This window comes from Podarcis liolepis (genome assembly GCF_965112155.1).
Source record: "Podarcis liolepis genome assembly, chromosome: 15".
NCBI lineage: Eukaryota > Metazoa > Chordata > Lepidosauria > Squamata > Lacertidae > Podarcis > Podarcis liolepis.
In genome coordinates this window covers 18,804,828-18,824,699 of record NC_139566.1, presented here as the reverse complement: position 1 = coordinate 18,824,699, position 19,872 = coordinate 18,804,828, and the positions used below count along the sequence as shown (strand labels likewise).

The following is a 19,872-nucleotide window of genomic DNA, read 5'->3' as shown; positions in this document are numbered from 1 at the left end:
GCAGATCTACAGATAGCAACTCGGATTGATCATGGAGAGAAACCAGAACACAGGGCCAGTTGGAGCCTATGGAGAAGATAGCCGATTTTGCATGCAGATAAGACATGAGCAATGGAGGATCGCCATATCTCATTTTTAAAATATTTCTCTCACGCTGGTCTAAGTACTTCTCCAAAAGGAGATGTGAGTTTTCGTTCTTTAGCAAAAGGTCTTCAGAGCAATGCAGAGTACGTCCAGCTCTTCTCTGTTGGAAGGGGTGGGGACAGACTGATGGAGAGAGTGCCTCTGAGCATGTATAAAGTGCTCCTTCTACAGGGCTGACCTTACCATTAGGCAGTGAGGTGCTCCTTTTGTGAGGATGAGGTAGAATAATTTTTATTTCATTTTATAACGTATATAAGAGAGAGCATTTACAACAGCAGGTGAAAATTAAAAGATGAAAAACAAAACTATAAAATAGTCACATAGAATATGCACATGGGTTAAAAATTACAAAGTCCAAGTAAAGAATATCAGCATTATCTGATCATCAAGTATAGTTCCAGATTTGCCAGGCTTGTGACGAGGGTTGCATTGAAAATGATGGCTCCATTGTATATATGACAGTGAGGTCATGAAAGGGCAGCAAATTGTTGTTTATGTAATTTATTGCATTTTTACTCCTGGGGAGAGGCACTTGTGGGATTTTCTGCCCCGAGTGCCAAGATATATTGGCCAGCCTTGAGTATTACGCACCTTGACTTGGCAGGGGCAGGGAGACGGTACGCAGGGGATGTTTGGTTGGGGGCACCAAATGTCTTGCTCTAGTCCTGCCCTTGTCTGAAGAAGCAAAAACTATTAGCCAAGATAAATGAATAGTACTTCCATGTGCTGAAGAAGCATATCTGGAATACCACGCATGGAGGTAAGCAGAGAAACGGCTTTCAGAGGTGCTGCCTGGACTAGATACAACCTCACGAAGGACTGAACAGATTTTAGGCCAGGGAGGTCTCTCTCCATGGCAGTTTGCTACCTTTAAATGGAATATCCAGATTTAGGACCAGTGTACCTCAAGATGTCAAGATGTCAGGGACAAACACAAGGGATTCTCACTTCCCTGTCCTCCTGGAAATACCTGTGTGGAGTAGGTTGCTAGAAAAGATGGACCTGACCCAACATAACAGAGGCCTTGTACAGAGACATTGTTCCATCTAGCTCAGTATTGTTTACACTGACTGGCAGTGTCTCTCCAGGGTTTCAGACAGAGAGTCTTTCCCAGCCTCACTTGGACATGCCAAGGATTGAACCGGGGACCTGGTGCATGCAAAGCACATGCTCTAATACTGAGCTACAGCTCTTCTCCAGAGGCTGCTCTTATTAAGGGTTCAATGCATTAACCAAACTCCTAAAGAGAGGATTGTCCAAACAGTTAATTTTTATTTTCGACTCTTTTTTGCGAGTAACTGCTAGGAAAGATGGGCTGGTAACATTCCAGCAGTTTGGCGGCTCTGAAGGGGGCAGCTTATAGATGGACAGGAAAGGTCCAGAAGGGAGAGACAGGAAAAGGCAGGCAAGAGAGATTTGATGTGCAACATTAACTAGTCTGCAGCAAAGCCTTCCAGATGTTTTGGGCTACAACTCCCATTGCCTGCAGCTTAAAGGGAGTTGTTGTCCAAAACATCTGGAGGGGCATTAGGTTATATAAGAGCACAAGAAGAGCCAGCTGGGTCAGGCCAATGACCTGTCTAGTCCAGCACCCTGTTCTCACGGTGGCCACCTAGATGATGCCCATGGGAGACCCCAAGGAGGACCCCAGCACAACAGCCCGATCCTATCCCATGTGTTTTCCAGCAACTGGTATTCAAAAGCATTGCTGCCTCCTGCTGTGGAGGCAGAGCATAGCCCTTGTGGCTGGTAGCTACTGACAGCCTCCATGAGTCAGGCTCTTCTGATGCCGGATGAGATAAGCAAGAGAGAGATAAGCAAGGCTGGTGAAGTAGTGAGTGCCACTCTGGTGCCCTTTGGACTGAGACGCACCTCACCTCCACCCCCTGGTTCTCTGTGGAACCACTTGGCAACTAAAGTGGAACCACTTTATCTCCCTCTCTTGCCAGGGAGCCAGATGGGCAAATAGCAAGAGGCCGCTCGGCTTAACGGGCAGCCTACAGTCTGCAGCCGAAACCTCCTTCATAACGCCGCCTGCCTAAGCAGCCTTGCCTGTCTGTCGGCACAGGCTGGCGAAAGAGGAGGAGGAGGAGGTCAGAGCCGGCCGCTGACCCCTGCCTTGATTCTGAAATGAAGTGATTCGCTTGACGCGGAGCAGGCCAGAGACCCTGGCAACGTGACTGCTGCTGGCTCTGAGGCAGCGAGCCCAGAAGACAAAGTATGGGGCGGCTTAGCCACCTCACGTGGCGGGGAACAGCTGTGTCGTGTGCCATCTTTGCGCTCTGAAGGGGTGAGGCGATTAGAGCCCAATCTTGTTAGGAGAGAGAGGGAGGGAGGGAGGTGGGGCCTGGGCTGCTGCTTCTGGCAGAATGCAGAAAGAGAGGCATTCGCAGACCTGGGCCCTGCTTTCCTAGCTTGCCCCCTCCCTTGCAAAAACAAACAAAAACAAAAACCAGCCTGTTATTTTTGCCTGTGGGATTGTGGTGAACCTCCTAAGGGCTTGGCCTCTTTTGCAAAGCTGCTTCATGCTCCAGCTTTAATAGCATCTCTGAAAAACAACGTACACCACCTTGAGCTCCTTGGAGAAAATGGGGTATCCAGTGTTAGAAACTCAGATATTTAAGCTAGGCGACAAAGGGCTGCTTAAGCCAGGGTTGCAGTCAGCAAAACGGGATGCCATTTTTGCATCAGGCGGCTTGAAAGTCACATTTTTCAGTACGACTTTTGACTTCCCGAAATTCATTCTGATTGTGCAGATCAAATGTTACGGGTAGAATTCCACAGGATGTGTTGCTAGTGTGTGAAAACAGGCAAGATCCAAGGATCCACAGGCATGCACCTCCAGAGGCCAGAGACGTCAGGCACTGTCTTGGCGCCCGGGTGTCTTCACTAGGTGGCAAGCAGCCGATAGCCAGGTGCAAAATGTGCCTGGCAAATTTCAAACGCTGGGTATACCTTTAATAAATAAAATAAGAGGATCCAGGCTGGTGGACCAGACAAAAGACCCATCTTGCAAAGGTCAATCAAGGTGTCCTAGTAGGAGGCCAGTAAGCAGGGCATGAGTGCAACTGTGCTGTCCTCAGCTGCAGGCCCCAGCAGCTCATATTCAGAAGCAGACCACCTGCAATAATGGAGGGAGAACATAGCCATTGTGACTAGTAGCCATTGGTAGCCTAATCTTCCATTCATTTCCTCTGGAAAGCCCTCCAAGTTGGTGGTCGTTGCTGCCTCTTGTGGCAGTGAATCCCAAGGTTTAACTACAGGCTCCATGAAGGACTTCTGTTGTCTGTCCAGAATATTTGGATACACAGCGGCTTTAGAGAACTACACTGGATTCTAGTACTATGCAAGAGTGAGGAAACCTCTTCCTCCACTCCATGTCTAATTTTATACACCTCTGCTATATCCCCCCTTCAACCCACTTTTTTTTTCTGTAGCAGGGTTTTGTTTTTGTTTTTTAAATATTTTTCCCCATTGTATAAGGTATATAAAACAGAGAGAACAGTAGCAACAATAGATGAAAATTAAAAGACGAAAAGCAAAACTTTAAAATAGGCACTTAAAAATAAGTACAGTTACAGATGGTTTAAAGTAACAAAAAATAAATAAATCTAAGTCATAGAAGAAAGAAGCAAGAATAAATGTCTTCACAAAAAGAAAGAGCACTTGATTATCAAGTACAGATTTGCCAGACTTGTGACAAGGGTTGTCCCGCTTTATACGTAGTAAAGGAATGCCAAATCATATGAAAAGTTTCTGGAGGCTCTCATCCTTGTCAAAATCTCAAATTATGTGCCATTTTTTCCATTATAGCTGTATTCCAGAGTGAGTGGTACCGAAAAGTTCAGTGTAAGATTTTTTTGGCTGTTTCCCATTGAGTTGCAATTACTATTTGAGCTGCCACGGTCATATACAAGACCAATTCTTTGGACAAGCAGGGAATTAATTCCTTGGACCTTTAGGTTGTTTTCTCTGCTTCTCCCTTGCTTCTCCCATCCCTTCGCCCCACCTTGACACACAGGCAGAGAGCCTGGTAAGGAGTGAATCCTCTGAGGCGTCTCAGGTTTCAGCTTGCCTGCCCTCTGCAGTGGCGTGTTCAGGGGCATCCTGTCATGGATCAAGTGGCTTCATCAGGAGAGAAGGGCAGCCAAGCCTGTCTCCATTTGTCAGGAGCCAAAGCGGGAGGCAGGATCCGTCCAGCTGAGAACGGGTGGGGAGGTGACATTGCCAAAGGACAGCGCTGGGAAGGGTGGCCCCCTCTGCATGTGATGAGCAATAAGGAAAAATTCACAGGCAGGGTTAGAGAAGCGGCTGGGACGGAGCTTTGACTGTTTAACCCAGGGGTCAGCAAACTTTTTAGCAGGGGGCCGGTCCACTGTCCCTCAGACGTTTGGGGGGGGACTATATTTTTTTGGGGGGGAATGAACATATTCCTATGCCCCACAAATAACCCAGAAATGCATTTTAAATAAAAGGAGACTCATGTAAAAACACGCTGATTCCTGGACCGTCCACAGGCCGGATTGAGAAGGCAATTGGGCCGGATCCAGCGCCCAGGCCTTAGTTTGCCTACTCATGGTTTAACCACTTTCAGGGGGAGTGGGAGGCTCTGGGTGGGTCTTGCAAGGCACTCTGGGGATTCACCAGGACGGCTTCTTGCCAGTTCAGCCCAGAATGCTCCTGGACATGGGATCAGGTGACTCAAGACAACCAGTCTTATTCTGCTGCTTGGATGAACAAATATTGTCAATTTCAGTTTCTCTCATTTTTCCATTTCCAAAATCAACTTCTTTTCCCCACCCCCCGAGGCTTCAGTATTTTTGTGTGCATTTCACCTAATATACACATTTCTGCATGCAATTTTGCCTAAAATGCACATTTTATGCAAGTAATTCCCACTGTTATAATGTCTCTCAGTCTAACCTACCGCACGTTGTTGTTGTTGTTGTTGTTGTGAATATAAGAAGAGCCTTCTGTGTGTCCACCTCAAAGGTCCTGCAGGTGCAAAGAGCATTAGAGGTGGTTTGTCTATAACTGTCACAGTACTGCCACAAGCACAAATAATCAAGAACGCACAATTTAAAGATTTTGGGAGACAGGGGTGCCCAGTGTTTTCAGTCATTGTATTGGGTAAAGTTATTGAAACTGAGCTATATGGCTGTTCCTGGACTGTTTCACTTTCACCTGGAAGACATAAGAATGTCTCTTCTCCCGCCCCCAAGAAACCCTCAAACCAAAACCACCTCTGCATGGTGCAAACTAGCGTATATGGGGAAAGTGTTCATCTGAGCCTTCTTCCTTGATAGTCCATGTTAGTGGTTCCCAAACCTTTTGGAGCCTCCTCCTCCTAGGTTCCATAAACCCATCCCCAGTGCCCCCTACCTTACCCTATTAAAAACATTATCCAGTATAATGGCTTGCATGGTCCCCTAAGGAAGATAACACTGCAATAAAATTCAAAACAGTAACAATTCATTGCACATTTATTCAAAATCCAATTAAAACTATTTAGTTTAATTAATTCAACACGATTGACAAACTTGAGCCGGTGATCCCAGCTCTTTAAAGTCTCTTAGCACCCCCTTAGGGATCGCAGCCCCAGCCCCCCCCCCATGGTACTGCCCAGTTTGGGAGACTCTGGTCTTTGTGAGAAGAGGAGCTTGTATGTCTGTGAGTATACCATCTCTGCTGCCTCCCATCCTGAAGTGGGACTGCCTGGCTTTAACACTTGATTTGCTGCTAGTTTGGTTTCAGCCTCTGCAATGTGGAGCAGGAGACTGGCCCACCTGCTTTCTCTGGTTGCTCGTGCGTGCTGTATCTCTCACTCTTCTCCTATCAACCAAATTCTTTGAGATCCTCAGCAGGCAGATGCTACGAAAACACACAGGCTGTTCTCACTATTGGAAGCCACGTAGCCCGGAATCAAAGGGAAAATAAATTTCACCCGAGTCCCCAGCTGAGCTTCCATCTGTCTCCTCCTCAGCACTACAGAACCTCTCCCCTCCTCTCTTCCTCCCCTTCCCCCACTCTGCAGACTCCATTGCCTTGGAGTTCACAGAAATACCGGGGCCTCTCTCTTATACTCCAAAAGCAGCATCTACATGCAGCAGACAGCTGGACCCATAGGTCTGGAAGAAATGTCATGCATACTGCCTTTTAGGTGTGGGTGCTTGGGTGTCAGGACTCAAGCAGCCCTGGCTGCCCCAATGAATCCCAAATTCATCCCTGCAGCAAGTTATGGTGCTGGTTTTCCACAGTCATCTGTTTGACCACTGTGAGATTAGATGGGCCATCGACCTGATCCAGCAAACTCTTCTTACGTTCCAGACATTCAGGATGTGAATGCAGCAAGGCTAATTGAGCAGGAGTCACAAGGAGTGAAGCGAGGCTGTGCTCTGGCTCCCACTCTTTTTAACTTGTATATTGATGATTTGGCACCATATTTAGCCAATGCAATCTCCCCTTCTCCAGTAATTAGGAACAGAAATATTTCAATCTTTATGTATGCAGATGATTTAGTGCTTCTCTTTCTTTCCTGATTGGGCCTCAAAAATCTCTTAGAAGTGTTCAGCACATCCTGTAAACAGGAAAACCTATCTATATATTACTCTAAGATTAAGACTGTGAATTTTGGCAGACCCAGTCCTAGGTGTATATGGTGCTTGGATCATCAGGCTGTTGAACACTCACTCATTTACTGGTAGATACTTGGGTTTACTTTTTAATGCAGAGCTTTCCAAACTTTCCTGTTGGTGACACACTTTTAAACATGCATCATTTTGCAACACAGTAATTCAATTTTACTAGCAAACTGGTGGCTAAACTAACCCCTTTCCAGCCACCAGAGGAGCACAGGGAGCATTCGCACGGCACACCTACACACCTCAGCCGACACACTAATGTGTCGCAACACACAGTTTGGAGGCAGTCAAAGTCAAAGCATAGAAAACCATGGGGGCATTGATGAAGTTCTGTTACAGTAGGGGAGGGCAGCAGGTTGAACCTGCCCTAAAAATATTTGGTAGCAGAGTGCTTTTCCAAATGCTAGTATATGTTGTTGAAATCTAGGGCTCTGATTCAAATTCCATTCAAATTTTAGAAACCGCAGAATACTTTTTTTCAGAAGCTATCCACTCTGCCCTCAAGAATTTCAGTAGCTCTTCTTTGTACAGAATCCAGGTGGCCAACAACTGAGACAAGAGTGGGCTGTGCTCAATTAAAGTATACAGTATTTTAAAAATTGCTATGATGCCTATTGAGCATTTTACTGCTCTGTGCTATATGGAATTGGATGAAAACCAACTCTGGAAAGCAGCTTGTCAAGATGTTTTAGCCTATTATTATTTTCCAGAAATGTGTTCTTCTTTGACCTTGAATAAGTGTCAACTAAGGGATTGGCTCTTCTGTATAGAATCCAGAAAGGACCTGCAACTAATTAAAAACACCAGATTTCCCCCTTTGAATCCACTCTTGAGAACAGAGTATTTTAGAGCTAGTTATCTGACCTAACTCTCACCAGCTTCCTTAAGAAACGCCTTTATTGAGCTGCGTTTCCAGGTGATGGTTTGGTTTCTTTTGAGTGACAATAATAGTTTTGTAACACAGAGTGGCCCTTCATTCACTGGCTGCAAAAATCAATCAATCAATCAATCATTCAGGAAAAATGAGTTCGATAAAATCACTATAAATTTTTGTGGTGATTTGGAGGTTTAATTTGAAATCGAGCTAGATTCGAGTTTGTTGGTGTCTCTGGTAACCTCTTACATCATGGAAGTTGGCTCATATTATGGATGTATTTTTATTGGTATTGTTGCTGGTTTGTCGTGCAAGGCCTTTGGCTAGAACGATAAACTTTGATTGGTTGATACTTGAGCAAGGTTTGAAGATGGTGGGGGGGCATTTGCAATCCAGATTTTTACCCTCAAGGTGTCTGTGTAGGCCTTAACATTAAAGGTAAAGGTAAAGGGACCCTTGACCATTAGGTCCAGTCGTGGCCGACTCTAGGGTTGCGACGCTCATCTCGCTTTATTGGCCGAGGGAGCTGGCGTACAGCTTCTGGGTCATGTGGCCAGCATGACTAAGCCGCTTCTGGCGAACCAGAGCAGCACACGGAAACGCCGTTTACCTTCCCGCCGGAGCGGTACCTATTTATCTACTTGCACTTTGACGTGCTTTCAAACTGCTAGGTTGGCAGGAGCAGGGACCGAGCAACGGGAGCTCACCCCGTTGCGGGGATTTGAACCGCCGACCTTCTGATTGGCAAGTCCTAGGCTCTGTGGTTTAACCCACAGCGCCACCCATGTCCCTTCAGGCCTTAACATTGCATTACCTTAAAAAAAACACACACACACACAAAGATTTTGGCACAGGATCATGCCCCCAGAGTTCATGGCTGTGTATGAGTAATGCTCCTGCTGATTAGTATGTTTGTGTGTTGCCTCTGGATTGGCTCTCCCCAACCTGGTGAGCTTCAGATGCTTTGCACTACCACTCCCAGACAGACAGCTGTATGATGGTGCAGATGTTGAGAGCATGATTATGCTGGCTGGGGCTAATGTGAGTGCTGATCCAAAATGTCTAAGGACAGCAGTTTGGGGGAGGCTTTTCTAGAGACTAAAGCTGCCACCTCTTTTTTTGTAGTTCTGTTTTCAACAGCTGCATACCAGGCAGGGATTCAACTGGCATAGATTTCCCAGGCTTGAAAGCTCAGTGGTGGGTAAATCTCCATATGTACTTCTGACTGTCAGGGCAGCTGCTCCAAAGCATTATGGCCCCTCAGAGAAAGGCAGTGTGGCAATGTAGGGGGCACCCTCGGGGGCTAGTGTCCTTTGGAACTCCCAGCCTATTGACACCAGACAGGTTTCTTCACTGTACTCTTTTTGGCACCTGCTAAAAACATGTAGCCCACCCAAATATGTGGAATGTTGGCAGCTGTTTAAATCCGGTTTTAATTATTTTTCAGAATAGCTATTTTAAAAATAATTTTACTGGTTTATTCTTTTTGTAAACCACATTGAGTGTGCCCCCCCTATAATCAGGCAGTGTATAGATTTTATGAAATTAAATAAGTCGTGTCCCAGTTACAGGAAATGTAAGCATTCTTTAAAGAGCTCCCCACTGAGGGCAGGGTTACAAGTACAGCGAAGTCTGAACAAACCAACACCTAAACTCGAAAATCAGTCTAGGTCCAAGCAGGGAGTTAAGGTTAAGTACAGCCTAGCAAGATGGAGGAATTAGAATTGGGAACTGGGCGCCAGAGAACAAGAAGCCAGAGAGACCTGAGTTGCTTCCCGCATCTGGATGCCTCAGGGGGGAGGCCTTATTTACTCTGGCATCCTAACCCAGAGACCCTTACCACAGTTGCTGATAATGAAGGAGTATCAGGGATTGGTTGCTTGTGGACGGCCCCTTGCTTGCAAGTAGACCAACAACTTGGGTCTTTATTTTATTTATTATTGCATAGATATCTAACCTTTTCTCTAAAGAGCTCAAGGCGGTGTACAAACTTAGCCCCCTCACCATTTTATCCTCAGAATAACCCCTCATGTAGGCTAGGTTGAGAGGCAGTGACTGGCCCAAAGCCACCCAGTGGGCTTCATGACTGAGTGGGGATTTGAGCACTGGACTCCTAGTACTAGTCCAGCAATCTACCCACAACTCCATCCATACTGGCATACTGTGTCGTGGCTCTTTGGCCTGGACCCGAAATTTTTGGTGCTCTCAAGGACTGGAAGACAGGCAGGCCATTCCACCTCCCCCTGCTGATCACTTCCTGCTGGAGCTCGTCTACAATGACCTTGCCTTCCAGGTCCTATATCTTATGGTACCACCCTCAGCATTGGATTCAGGATCATTGGTCAGTGGGATATCTGGGTCGTCTCCTTTGGACTCCCTGCCTGGGACGAAGTCAGGTGGGACAGTCCTTTTCATTGCCCCAGCAGCAGTAAAACGAAACAAAACAGGGAGCCTTGATGGGGCTTCCTAAATGTAATTTCTAGGCTTTATTGAAGGGAGATTCATTTGCATAAAGCTTTAGCACTGTACTTTAGTCAAACACCTTTGAAAAAAACCCTGATACAACTACATGTACAGTATGTGCGTTGATAAAGATCACATTGAAACAATCTTGATGCAGCCGGCCTACCACATATAAAAAGATTGCTTCCCCCGCCCTTTTCGTAGTGTTCTTCAGTGCGTTGTTAATGTGGAGATGAAAAGACTTGAAAGAATTCAAAGCTGCAGCAAGCTGCCCACGCACCACACCTCAAGAAATATAGGTATAAAATATAGGTATGAAACAGAGAATTCCTAATGCATCAGTTCTGCTTCCGAATCACCTAGGGTGTAAGTGGGGGATGTTGCATACGTCTTCCTGATTATAATGCTCGTGTTTTCTAATGTTAGTTTTGCACGGTTGTACCTGCTGTTTGACGGAACTGTGGCTGTTTGACCGATATACCAGCATGTCACGCTAAATTCCATTCACACCATTGGGTGTGAAGTGACACAAGAACCAACATCAGTGGACAATGTCACTGCTCCCCCACCCCTTCCGCACATGCCTGATTCTGTTCCCCCATGAAAACAACACGACAGAAATATATATGCTGGTATACTTCACTCCTGCTATTTTCTAGGTCAGGGGGACGGCAAATGGACATTTTCTAGAATCACATGACACTGAAATGAGCACTAAACATGAACTATATTATGGAAGCGGCTTTTTCACTGTGGGAAAGCTCAAATATAATCTGGAAATTACCAGATAGGGAAATGTCCGGGAACTGGAATAAACTGTCGTGTGTATGCTGCATCCCAGTGTGGTGTAGTAGAGCGTTGGACTAGGATCTGGAAGGCAAGGATTTAAATCCGCACTCAGCCATGAAGCTCACCCAAGGGTGACCTTGGGCCAGTAACTGCCTCTCAGCCTCACCTACCTCACAGGGTTGTTGTGGGGATTAAATAAGAAGTGGGAGAGCCATGTACTCCACCTTGACCTCCTTGGAGATGGGGGGATATAAATGCAAATAATAGTAATAATACATAAAGTCAGCCATGGGTTTGTTTTTGACACCAAAACCAGAAATTTGGCTGAGAGAAATTGTGGAAGTATCTCTATGGCTACCCCCACCCCACCTCAAATAATTTGTGATATCTGCCATTCAGTTATGTTGCTGTCTCCTGATTTGACCCTCCTTGCTTTCTTGACTTGCTTCCCACAGGTGACATTCACCAAGCGGAAGTTTGGGCTGATGAAGAAGGCCTATGAACTGAGCGTCCTCTGCGACTGCGAGATTGCCCTGATCATCTTCAACCACTCAAACAAGCTGTTCCAGTATGCCAGCACTGACATGGACAAGGTCCTCCTCAAATACACAGAGTATAACGAACCTCACGAGAGCCGGACCAACGCGGATATCATTGAGGTACGACGTGCTGCCCGCAACCTGTGGGTTCCCAGCCTTGTTGAGCTAGCAAGGCATTTGCCAGTGCAATACCCCAATCTGTTGAGGTGGTCTGTCTTTGCTGTTGACAGCTCAGTGTTCTAGCTTTTGGTGGTGTGGTGCCTTCCAGGTGTTTTGGGCAGCTGGAATCCAAAATGGCCACACTTGTAAGGACTGGTGGGCCCCGCTGGCTGGGGGCTGATGGGGGTTGGAGTCTAACAACATCTGGAGGGCACCAGGCTGGGGAAGGTATCTCATTAGTAAGATCTCAAAGCAGCTGACACTACCAAGGCACAAAAGATGAAGACAATATAGGAAACTCCCAGTTTACAGGGGGGTTATGTTCTGAGGCATCACATGTATCAGTGAAATTGTGTGCATTTGAAACACCCTCTAAACCACTGGAAACAATTGAAAAACCCTTTAAAAAACCAGCAGTACATGCCAGATGCCAAACTCCCACAACCTTCTTACTCAAACTCAAAACTCTCCACAGGCCTCAACCATTGGTGCAAAGGCTCTTAGAATTGCACTTGCAAAGGTTCCTGGGATTGTTAGGCACTGTTTTTGTGCCTTTTTTGCACTTTCTGGGCTCTTAGGGCCTTTTTGCCATTTTAAAAGTCACTCCTGGGTTTGGCGCAATGCGCAGTCATGCATCAATTGACAGTTGCCTATATCACATAGCATAATGAACTATTATTGTAATAATATTGTACAGACCATGTTGTTTTATGGATAATATCTGGTTCCTATGGATAAAGGAAGGGGAAAGCTGTAGCGTCTCAGATAAGTGTTGTAGGCTGAGCACTTGCTTTGTACACAAAAGATCCCAGTTCAATCCCCAGTATCTCTAGGAAGGACTGGTAGCAAAACTATACAGTGGTACCTTAGTTTAAGAACAGCTTAGTTTATTAACAACTTGGATTAAGAATGCTGCAAACCCGGAAGTATGTGTTTTGGTTTGTGAACTTTGCCTTGGAAGCAATTTACACTCGCTTCCTGTTGAGTGTAAATTGAGTCCCCTGCTGCTATGGGAAAGCACACCTTGGTTTAAGAACGCTTTGGTTTAAGAACGGACTTCCGGAACAGATTAAGTTCGTAAACCAAGGTACCACTGTACTTGAAACACAAGGGTCTGACTAAGGCCAAATTAACACCATACATTTTAGGCAGTATACTACCAGTTTAAACAGTCATGGCTTCCCCAAATGAATTATAGGAGCTGTGGTTTGTTAAGGGAGCTGAGAGTTGTTAGCAGACCTCTTATCACCCTCATGGAGCTACAATTCCCAGAGTGGTGGAACAATCTCTCTTTCTTCATAGAGAAGTCTGGGAATTGTAGCTTTGTGAGGGAAATAGGGGCCTCCTAACAGCTCTTTGATAAATTGCAGCTCCCAGGATTCTTTGGGGGAAGCCATGACTGATTAAAATGGCATCATAGATCTTTAAAAGTACAGTGTGAATGTGACCTAAGTATAAGGCAGCTTCCTGTGTTCTTGTGTCTGGGGCAGAAACACTTCCAGGGTAATTGCGACAGTAGGCCAGAGGTAAAATGTGAGTCTGAAGTGAGGGCACCCTGTGGCAGAGACTGGCGGGGTCTTAGTCCTCAGCCTCCCAGGTGGCCGCCTGCCTGCCCCCTTCCTGCTGCTTCTCCCCCTCTTTTTTCTCTAGCGGATTTGCAAGCACAAAAGGTTTCGTTCCTGCCTGCGCTACGTTCCAGAGAGTGGGACAGAGCTGAGATTGGAGCAGTTGCTTTGTCACCTTTCAATGAAAAACTGTGTGTGGGCAGCTCCCTTTTATGCTTGGCAAGATTTAGACAAATGAACGGTTTGGCTGGGTAATTATTGACATTACAAGTGAGCAGAAATTAAGGCACGCAAAACCTTTAGTCATTCAATTTATCTGCTCAAGACGGCATGGAATAGGACAGCGGTGGAGAGTGTGTATGTGGGGGGGGGGCGGGAGTAGACATTCCAGGGAGGGTCGCCTTTTGGGGGCGCAAGGTGCACATTTCTTACCAGGTTTGCGCATATTTTTGCAGTAAATACATTGTTTGTAATATATGTGTGTGCGTTCCTATATCTATATATTGCATTAACATTGATTTGCAGCAGATGGAATATTTGAAGACAAAAAAATGGATATCAATTCAAAATGCTGTTTTTTAACTGAAGTTCTTTTGTCATACTTTGTGAACAATGAGGCCTCCCTCTCTGGCAATTGTCCAGGGGTTTTGAACCTGGGTTTCCTCAGCCCTGATGTCTAGCCACTGCACCGTACTGCCTATGCCTTTGTCAGCAGGGAGTGTTGCCCCATCCCCTGTAGTCAGCTGGAGTCAGGGCAGGTGCCAGCTGCCTCGGCAGGGTGGGCCTCTTTAGACCACTGAGCCTGCTGTTCAATTCCACTGCTGGCCACCTAGGATAGAATAGATGGGAGGAAGCAAATGATACTTGAATGTCCCAGAGCCCAGCCGTTGTGTCTCAGGGTCTGCTTTGCATGGGGAAGATTCCGTGTTTAACCCACAGTGCCTTCAGTTCAAAAGATCTTGGTTGGCTGGGCTGGGCTGGGCAAGATCTGAGATGCTCAAAAGCATACATTTTCAGGCTGGATGGACCACAGCTTTGTAGGCCAGGAGCTGGGAATCCCTTTCAGCCTGAGAAAAGCAGTATGGGCAGTCTTTCGGGAACAACATGGCACTGGTGGGTGGGACCAGAGGTGAAAGTGGGTGGAGCAATGGAGTATTGATTATGAATTGCCTTTTACATGTCTGCTTCAAGGCGATTTATAGAGAAATAAAAAATGGTTTTAAAAGTTTTTAAAGCAGTAAAAGAACAGCAACTTGAAAACAGGTTTTAAAACAGTTCAATGTGAATGGCTTTCCACCCAGCTGGAAAAGGTTGTTGAAACAAAAATGCTTTCATTTGCTTCGGGTAAGTACAGATAGTGTGCACCTGCCATATCTCAACAAGAATGCTTTTTCACAGGACAAGGGCAGCTGCACCAAAAGCCCTGCTCCAAGGTGCTGTGTAGTGGGCTTCTGAGATTTCGGATGTGAATCTTCCCTTGGTACACTAGCCATGGAAAAGTTAGGAGGTTTTTGCACACGCATTCACCTACCCCTTTCCTTTATTCATTCAAGCAGCTTAGAGGCATTATCACAGCTTATGTGCACATACAAGCCATGCAAAGCATGAGAACATCAGACAAGCCCTGCTGGATCAGGCCAGTGACCTATCTAGTCCAACATCCTGTTTTCACAGTGGCCAGACAGGTGCCTGTGGAAAACACTGGATCAGGATCCAGGCGTGAGAGCACTGTCCCCTCCTGTGGCTTCCAGCAACTGGTATTTGGAAGCACTATTCCCTCCACCTGTGCACCTAAGGAAGGAGTGGAGCAGGGTTGATGCAGGGACATGGCCTGGTAGAGGACCACATTCAGCCCTCAGATCTGACATTCCCGACCTTTGATGTATTCCTTTGCCCAGTGGTATTCACTTCTCTTAGTGCACCATACTGAACACATTTGTCTTGGCCCAAAAGCATCACCAGCACTAGGAATGGTGTCTCCCTGTCCTCCTCACGGTATGAACTCTCCAAATGCTTTGAGTCCTTGGCACTGAGAGGAACCCTCTGTGGTTTACCACGTGAGGCTGCCTCCAAAGATGTTAACTGAGTACAGGCTTCTGGGCTCTGATTTTTCATGCCAATTCTTGCACCCTTTGTGAGCCTGACACGTATGTTTATTTTCAGTGAGTCTCACTGGAGTCTGCAGAGCTGAATCCCACATCTTGCACCTTTCATGCAAATGAATCATTTGCTTTTATCTTCATCCAGTGAAGCTGAATGTCGGAAAATTCAGGATAGATAAAAGAAAGCGCTTCTTCACACAGCACATAGCTCAGCTATCGAACTTGCTCCCACCGGAGGTAGTGATGGCCACCAACTTGGATAGATTAGACAAATTCATGGAGGATTGGGCTACCATTGTCTACTAGCCATGATGGCTCTGCTCTGCCTCCAGGTTCAGAAGTGGTAATGCTTCTGAATACCAGTTGCTGGAAGCCACAGGAAGGGAGAGTGCTATTGTGCTCCGGTCCTGCTTGCAGGTTTCCCCACAGGTATCTGGGTGGCCAGGGAACAGGATGCTGGACTAGCTCGGACATTGGCTAGATCCAACAGGTTCTTCTGATGTTTCTGTGTTCAGGTTCAAGGAGCCAAAGACTTGTGTTGTTCCCAATAACTGGGAGTCTAAAAAGGAAGGCCTTACATGGTGTGGCCTCCCATACCACACTCTAACCATACTCCCTCAGGAGGATACTCAATGCTGGTTCTGGGGGACCTTGCCTGCTCCCCAAGGTCCTTGGTTGTGTGTCTCTCCATGTTGGGTTCATCCTCTGAGAAGTCCATCTCCCGTGCTGGGTCAGGGCTAGGCCTGCCATGAGCAGGCCTCTGGTTCTGTGGTTCTTTTCCCAAAAATATCTGACCTACTTTGTCTCCTGTGATCGTTTTGCCCTTCGCTTCTTATACGGTTCCCTATTGCAACCTCCACCGCTGTTTGTCAGCCAAAGGAGGCTCTCGTCTGCCTCACATGCGAGAGGTTGCAGCTGCCGTGCTGTTACACATAGCTAATTCTCAGGGCTTTGCTCTTGCCTATTATTTTTCCGTTCTGAGATGTAGGGCCAGTGGAAGGAGGAGGAGAGGGAAGTCCACTGACAATTAGGGCTTGTGCTCTCCGCACAAAATGCTAAGCAAACGGAAGACCGATTTAAAAATAAAACAAATGCACTGTCCAGAACATGGGAGATGATTGTCCTATTTCAACTTTTGGTAAAATGAGAGCATTGGCTGTTGAAATACAGGTGGGTGTGCGCTTAGGAGATTCTAGAGGCGCTGTAATTATTTACAATAGCCCTCTCCAGCCTAGTGTAGTTCAGATGTTTTGGACTACAACTCCCATCAGCCCCAGCCAGTGTTGCCAAGGAGTTTGAATCCAAAATGGTTATGCTTTCTGGGGCTGATGGGAGTTGATTTGCTTGTATATTGGGTTTTTTACAATCATTAGACAAATATAACAATTACAAGTATAAAACAATAAAAGTGTAAAAACAAAGTATTTTTTAAAATTATTATTAATTTCAATGTATACCCACCTTTTCTTTTTATACTGCCAGGGAGGCAGTATAAAAATAATACAAACTTATAAAACTAGTTAAGAATAGTTCCAATACAGCTGCAGCCTTGGGTGAAGATCTCCCCTGAAAAGGCTTTCTGAAGGTCTTCATCAGGCACTGAAAAGATAACAGAGGAATTGCAAAGGGTCAGTGCCACCATTCTAAAACCCCAAATTGTACTTCGAACCATCTGGAGGGCACCAGGTGGGGGAAAGCTGGTTTAGGTGATTGTTTCTTGGGTTTCCTTTTTACATGACTAATTATCTCAAGACTTAATGAGCCCTTTTCTGGCTTCAGCTTCTAATTTGATTACACCAGTGTTTCTTGACCTTTTCTAGGATTGCATCTTCTCCTTCCACTTCAGAGCTCTTTCACAGATCTTGAGAGGCTGGGGGCCTCCTTGGCTATACCCACTCGACTCTTCTACCCTTGTGCCACCTCTGAATCCACTATCTGGACACTTAAGGCAAGACCACCCAATGATGACTTGCCCAAAGTGCCTACAGGAACCCTTTCTACAACCCTGTAAGGGAAACCAGAACAGAAACATAAAAAGAGCTCTGTTAGAGCAGATCAAAGTTCCAATCTAGTCCAGCACCCTCTCTCTCAGAGAGTCAGACAGAGGATTCTGGGATTCTCCCAAAAGCAGGGTGTTATGGCCATCCCTTGTGGCTTGTTCCCCAGCACCTGGTATTCAGTGGTAGACTGCAATGGGACATGGAAGTTAGCTATCATGAATAATTCTGTCAGCTTATATAACCCCTTTCCCACAAAGACCCAAGATTCTGCTGCTGGGTCAGACCATCTAGGCCAGCAAACCCTTTGCCAAAGTGGCTGGCAGATGCCTCTTCCAGGAAGCCCACACACAGGGCAAGAAAGCACCAACCCTCAACCGCAGTCTTCCCCCACCCCACATCCCTCTGTCATCATCCCCTTATCACAGATGAGGATCGTGGCTGAGAGATTTATTTAATCCATTTATATCCTACTTCTCCACAAGATTTGAGATGGTTTGTTTAAGGTCACCCAGTGGATTCATGGCTGAGGGGATTTGACTTCAGCAAAGGCCTGGCGCCAGCAGTAGCCCAGGTCAGGCCCTGGCCCAAGGCCCCAGGGGCTCAGAAGGGGCTCCTTAGTGGCCTGGCCTGGCTGTGCCGCCACATCCCACCCTCTTCTCTGGGTGCCCCGGACGACTGTTTTAGCCACATACTGAAGGTGCCTGGTGGTGACATAGGGTGAAACAAGTCAAACCCCCGCCCCTGTGGTGTGGTGTGAATCCAGTCATGGGATACCAAGGACCCCAGGGGTGCCAAAGCAGTTGCAAGTGCTCAAAGAGCCTCACCATGCAAGCGCTAGAACATTCTGCAGCCCCTGTTTGCCTAGGAGCTGTTTCCGGCCTGAGGGCTATGTTTCCTCATGAGCAACCTCCTAGAGGCTGCCTAGGAGTGCTTGGTGTGGCTAAAAGTGGATGGAGCCACAAATGTTGCCTTTAGAAAGTAGGCAACGCTTAAGCCACACACAACTCAGAGAATCCTGCATACCCCTCTCTCCATCCAGGCATGTTCAGAGGCAACTTCGCAGTGCAAGGACACATTCCAGCCTGGCAAAAAGCACTTAAGGAAGGGGTCAGACAGCATTGGGTTAGGGGTGTGGCCTGGGAAGAGGCTTGGCCTCGGGGAGACTCCCAAGGGCCACATAGAGATGCCTGGGATACGCCACATTTGGCCCATAGACCTGAAGTTCACCAACCATGATTTAGAGCAGGGTTTCTCAAACTTGGTCTGTTTCTGGACTACAATTCCCATCATCACTGATTGCTGGTTCTGCTAGTTGGGAATGATGGGAGTTGTAGTCCAAAAACCACTGGAGACCCAAGTTTGGGGAATCCCGGTTTAGAGTGATCCTCATTTCACTTCCTCTCTGTAAGGGAGGATTGACTGGAAGGTAGAGATTTGCTAGCTCACGGCTGGGCAGGGATTTGCATTTGGGCCTTCCCCATGTACTGCACTAGCTATGTAGAGATGGAAAAGGTTCAGAAGAGGGCAACCAGAATGATCAGAGGGATGGAGCGACTCCTCTATGAGAAAAGGTGGTAGCGTTTGGGATTTTTTAGTTTAGAGAAAAGGTGAGGTAGAGGCGACATGGTTGGCGCTTATAAAATGATGCCTGGCATGGAGAAAACTTACGGACATCCAATGAAGCTGAATGTTGGGAAATTCTGAACAGAGAAAAGAAAGTACTTCTTCACACGGCACGTTGTTTAACTGTGGAACTCCCTGACAGAGGAGGCAGCGATGGCCACCAACTTGGATGACTTTAAAAGAGGAATGGACAAAGTTTTGGAGGCTAAGGCTACTAGCCACAATGTCTATGATCTGCTTCTACAATCAGAGGCAGTAATACTTCTGAATACTAGTTGCTGGGTACACAAGAGAGGAGAGAGTTCTTCTACTCGGGTCCTGCTTACAAGTTTGGCCTCTGTGGGAACAGGATGCTGGACTAGATGGGCCATTGACCTGACCCAGCAGGATGCTTCTGGTGTCCGTATGGTCTTATATCTGTTGCTGCTTTAACAAAAGCCCCTGAGCCCCCCAAATTCCCATGTGGTGAGATCTAGGAAACGGCAGGCTGCCCCTTCTTTTGCTTTGTTTTTGCTTGTGTTGACACTCTGCTCAGGTTACTGACATAAAAGTACTTTGCGTCTTTCTGTAGCAGAGCATGTTGCTTGTAGTGGCTGCCAGCTGGAACGGGCTGGATCGGCCCGGCCGGAGCTCCCTCCTTCCGACTCCAAGCCAGCTGCTCAGAGACCCGGCCGGTGGCAGGCCCCATTAGCAGGGCCTAAGGAATCTGCAGTCTGCGTTGCACATGGCTGAGCCCTTATCTGCTGCCCCAGGCTGAGCTACCAAACACTGGCTGTCCCCTGTGCCCAGAGAAAGGCAGACAGCTACGGAAGTTGGATGGTTGTTAACTGGCTCTCATACAGTCTTCTGTGGTGGTTTGCAAAGTAACAGGAGCAATTTAAAACATGGAGGTGTGTGGAGAGAGGGAGAGATGATTCTGATGAGGAGCCTACAATCTGACTTTCTATGCTGAAGATTCATAAGAACGTAAGAA

The 19,872-nt window shown here is 46.7% G+C and overlaps 1 protein-coding gene across 9 annotated transcripts in view; it reads left to right on the top strand.

Annotated features, from left to right (window-relative positions):
• The window catches only part of MEF2D (myocyte enhancer factor 2D), a 147,126-nt gene that overhangs the window by 95,115 nt on the left and 32,139 nt on the right, over positions 1-19,872 (top strand). For all 9 annotated transcript variants that reach the window (XM_083478316.1, XM_083478319.1, XM_083478320.1 and 6 more), the window contains one exon: positions 11,367-11,570. In XM_083478316.1, the coding sequence (XP_083334442.1) occupies positions 11,367-11,570 (204 nt within the window). The remainder of the gene's footprint in view (positions 1-11,366; positions 11,571-19,872) is intronic.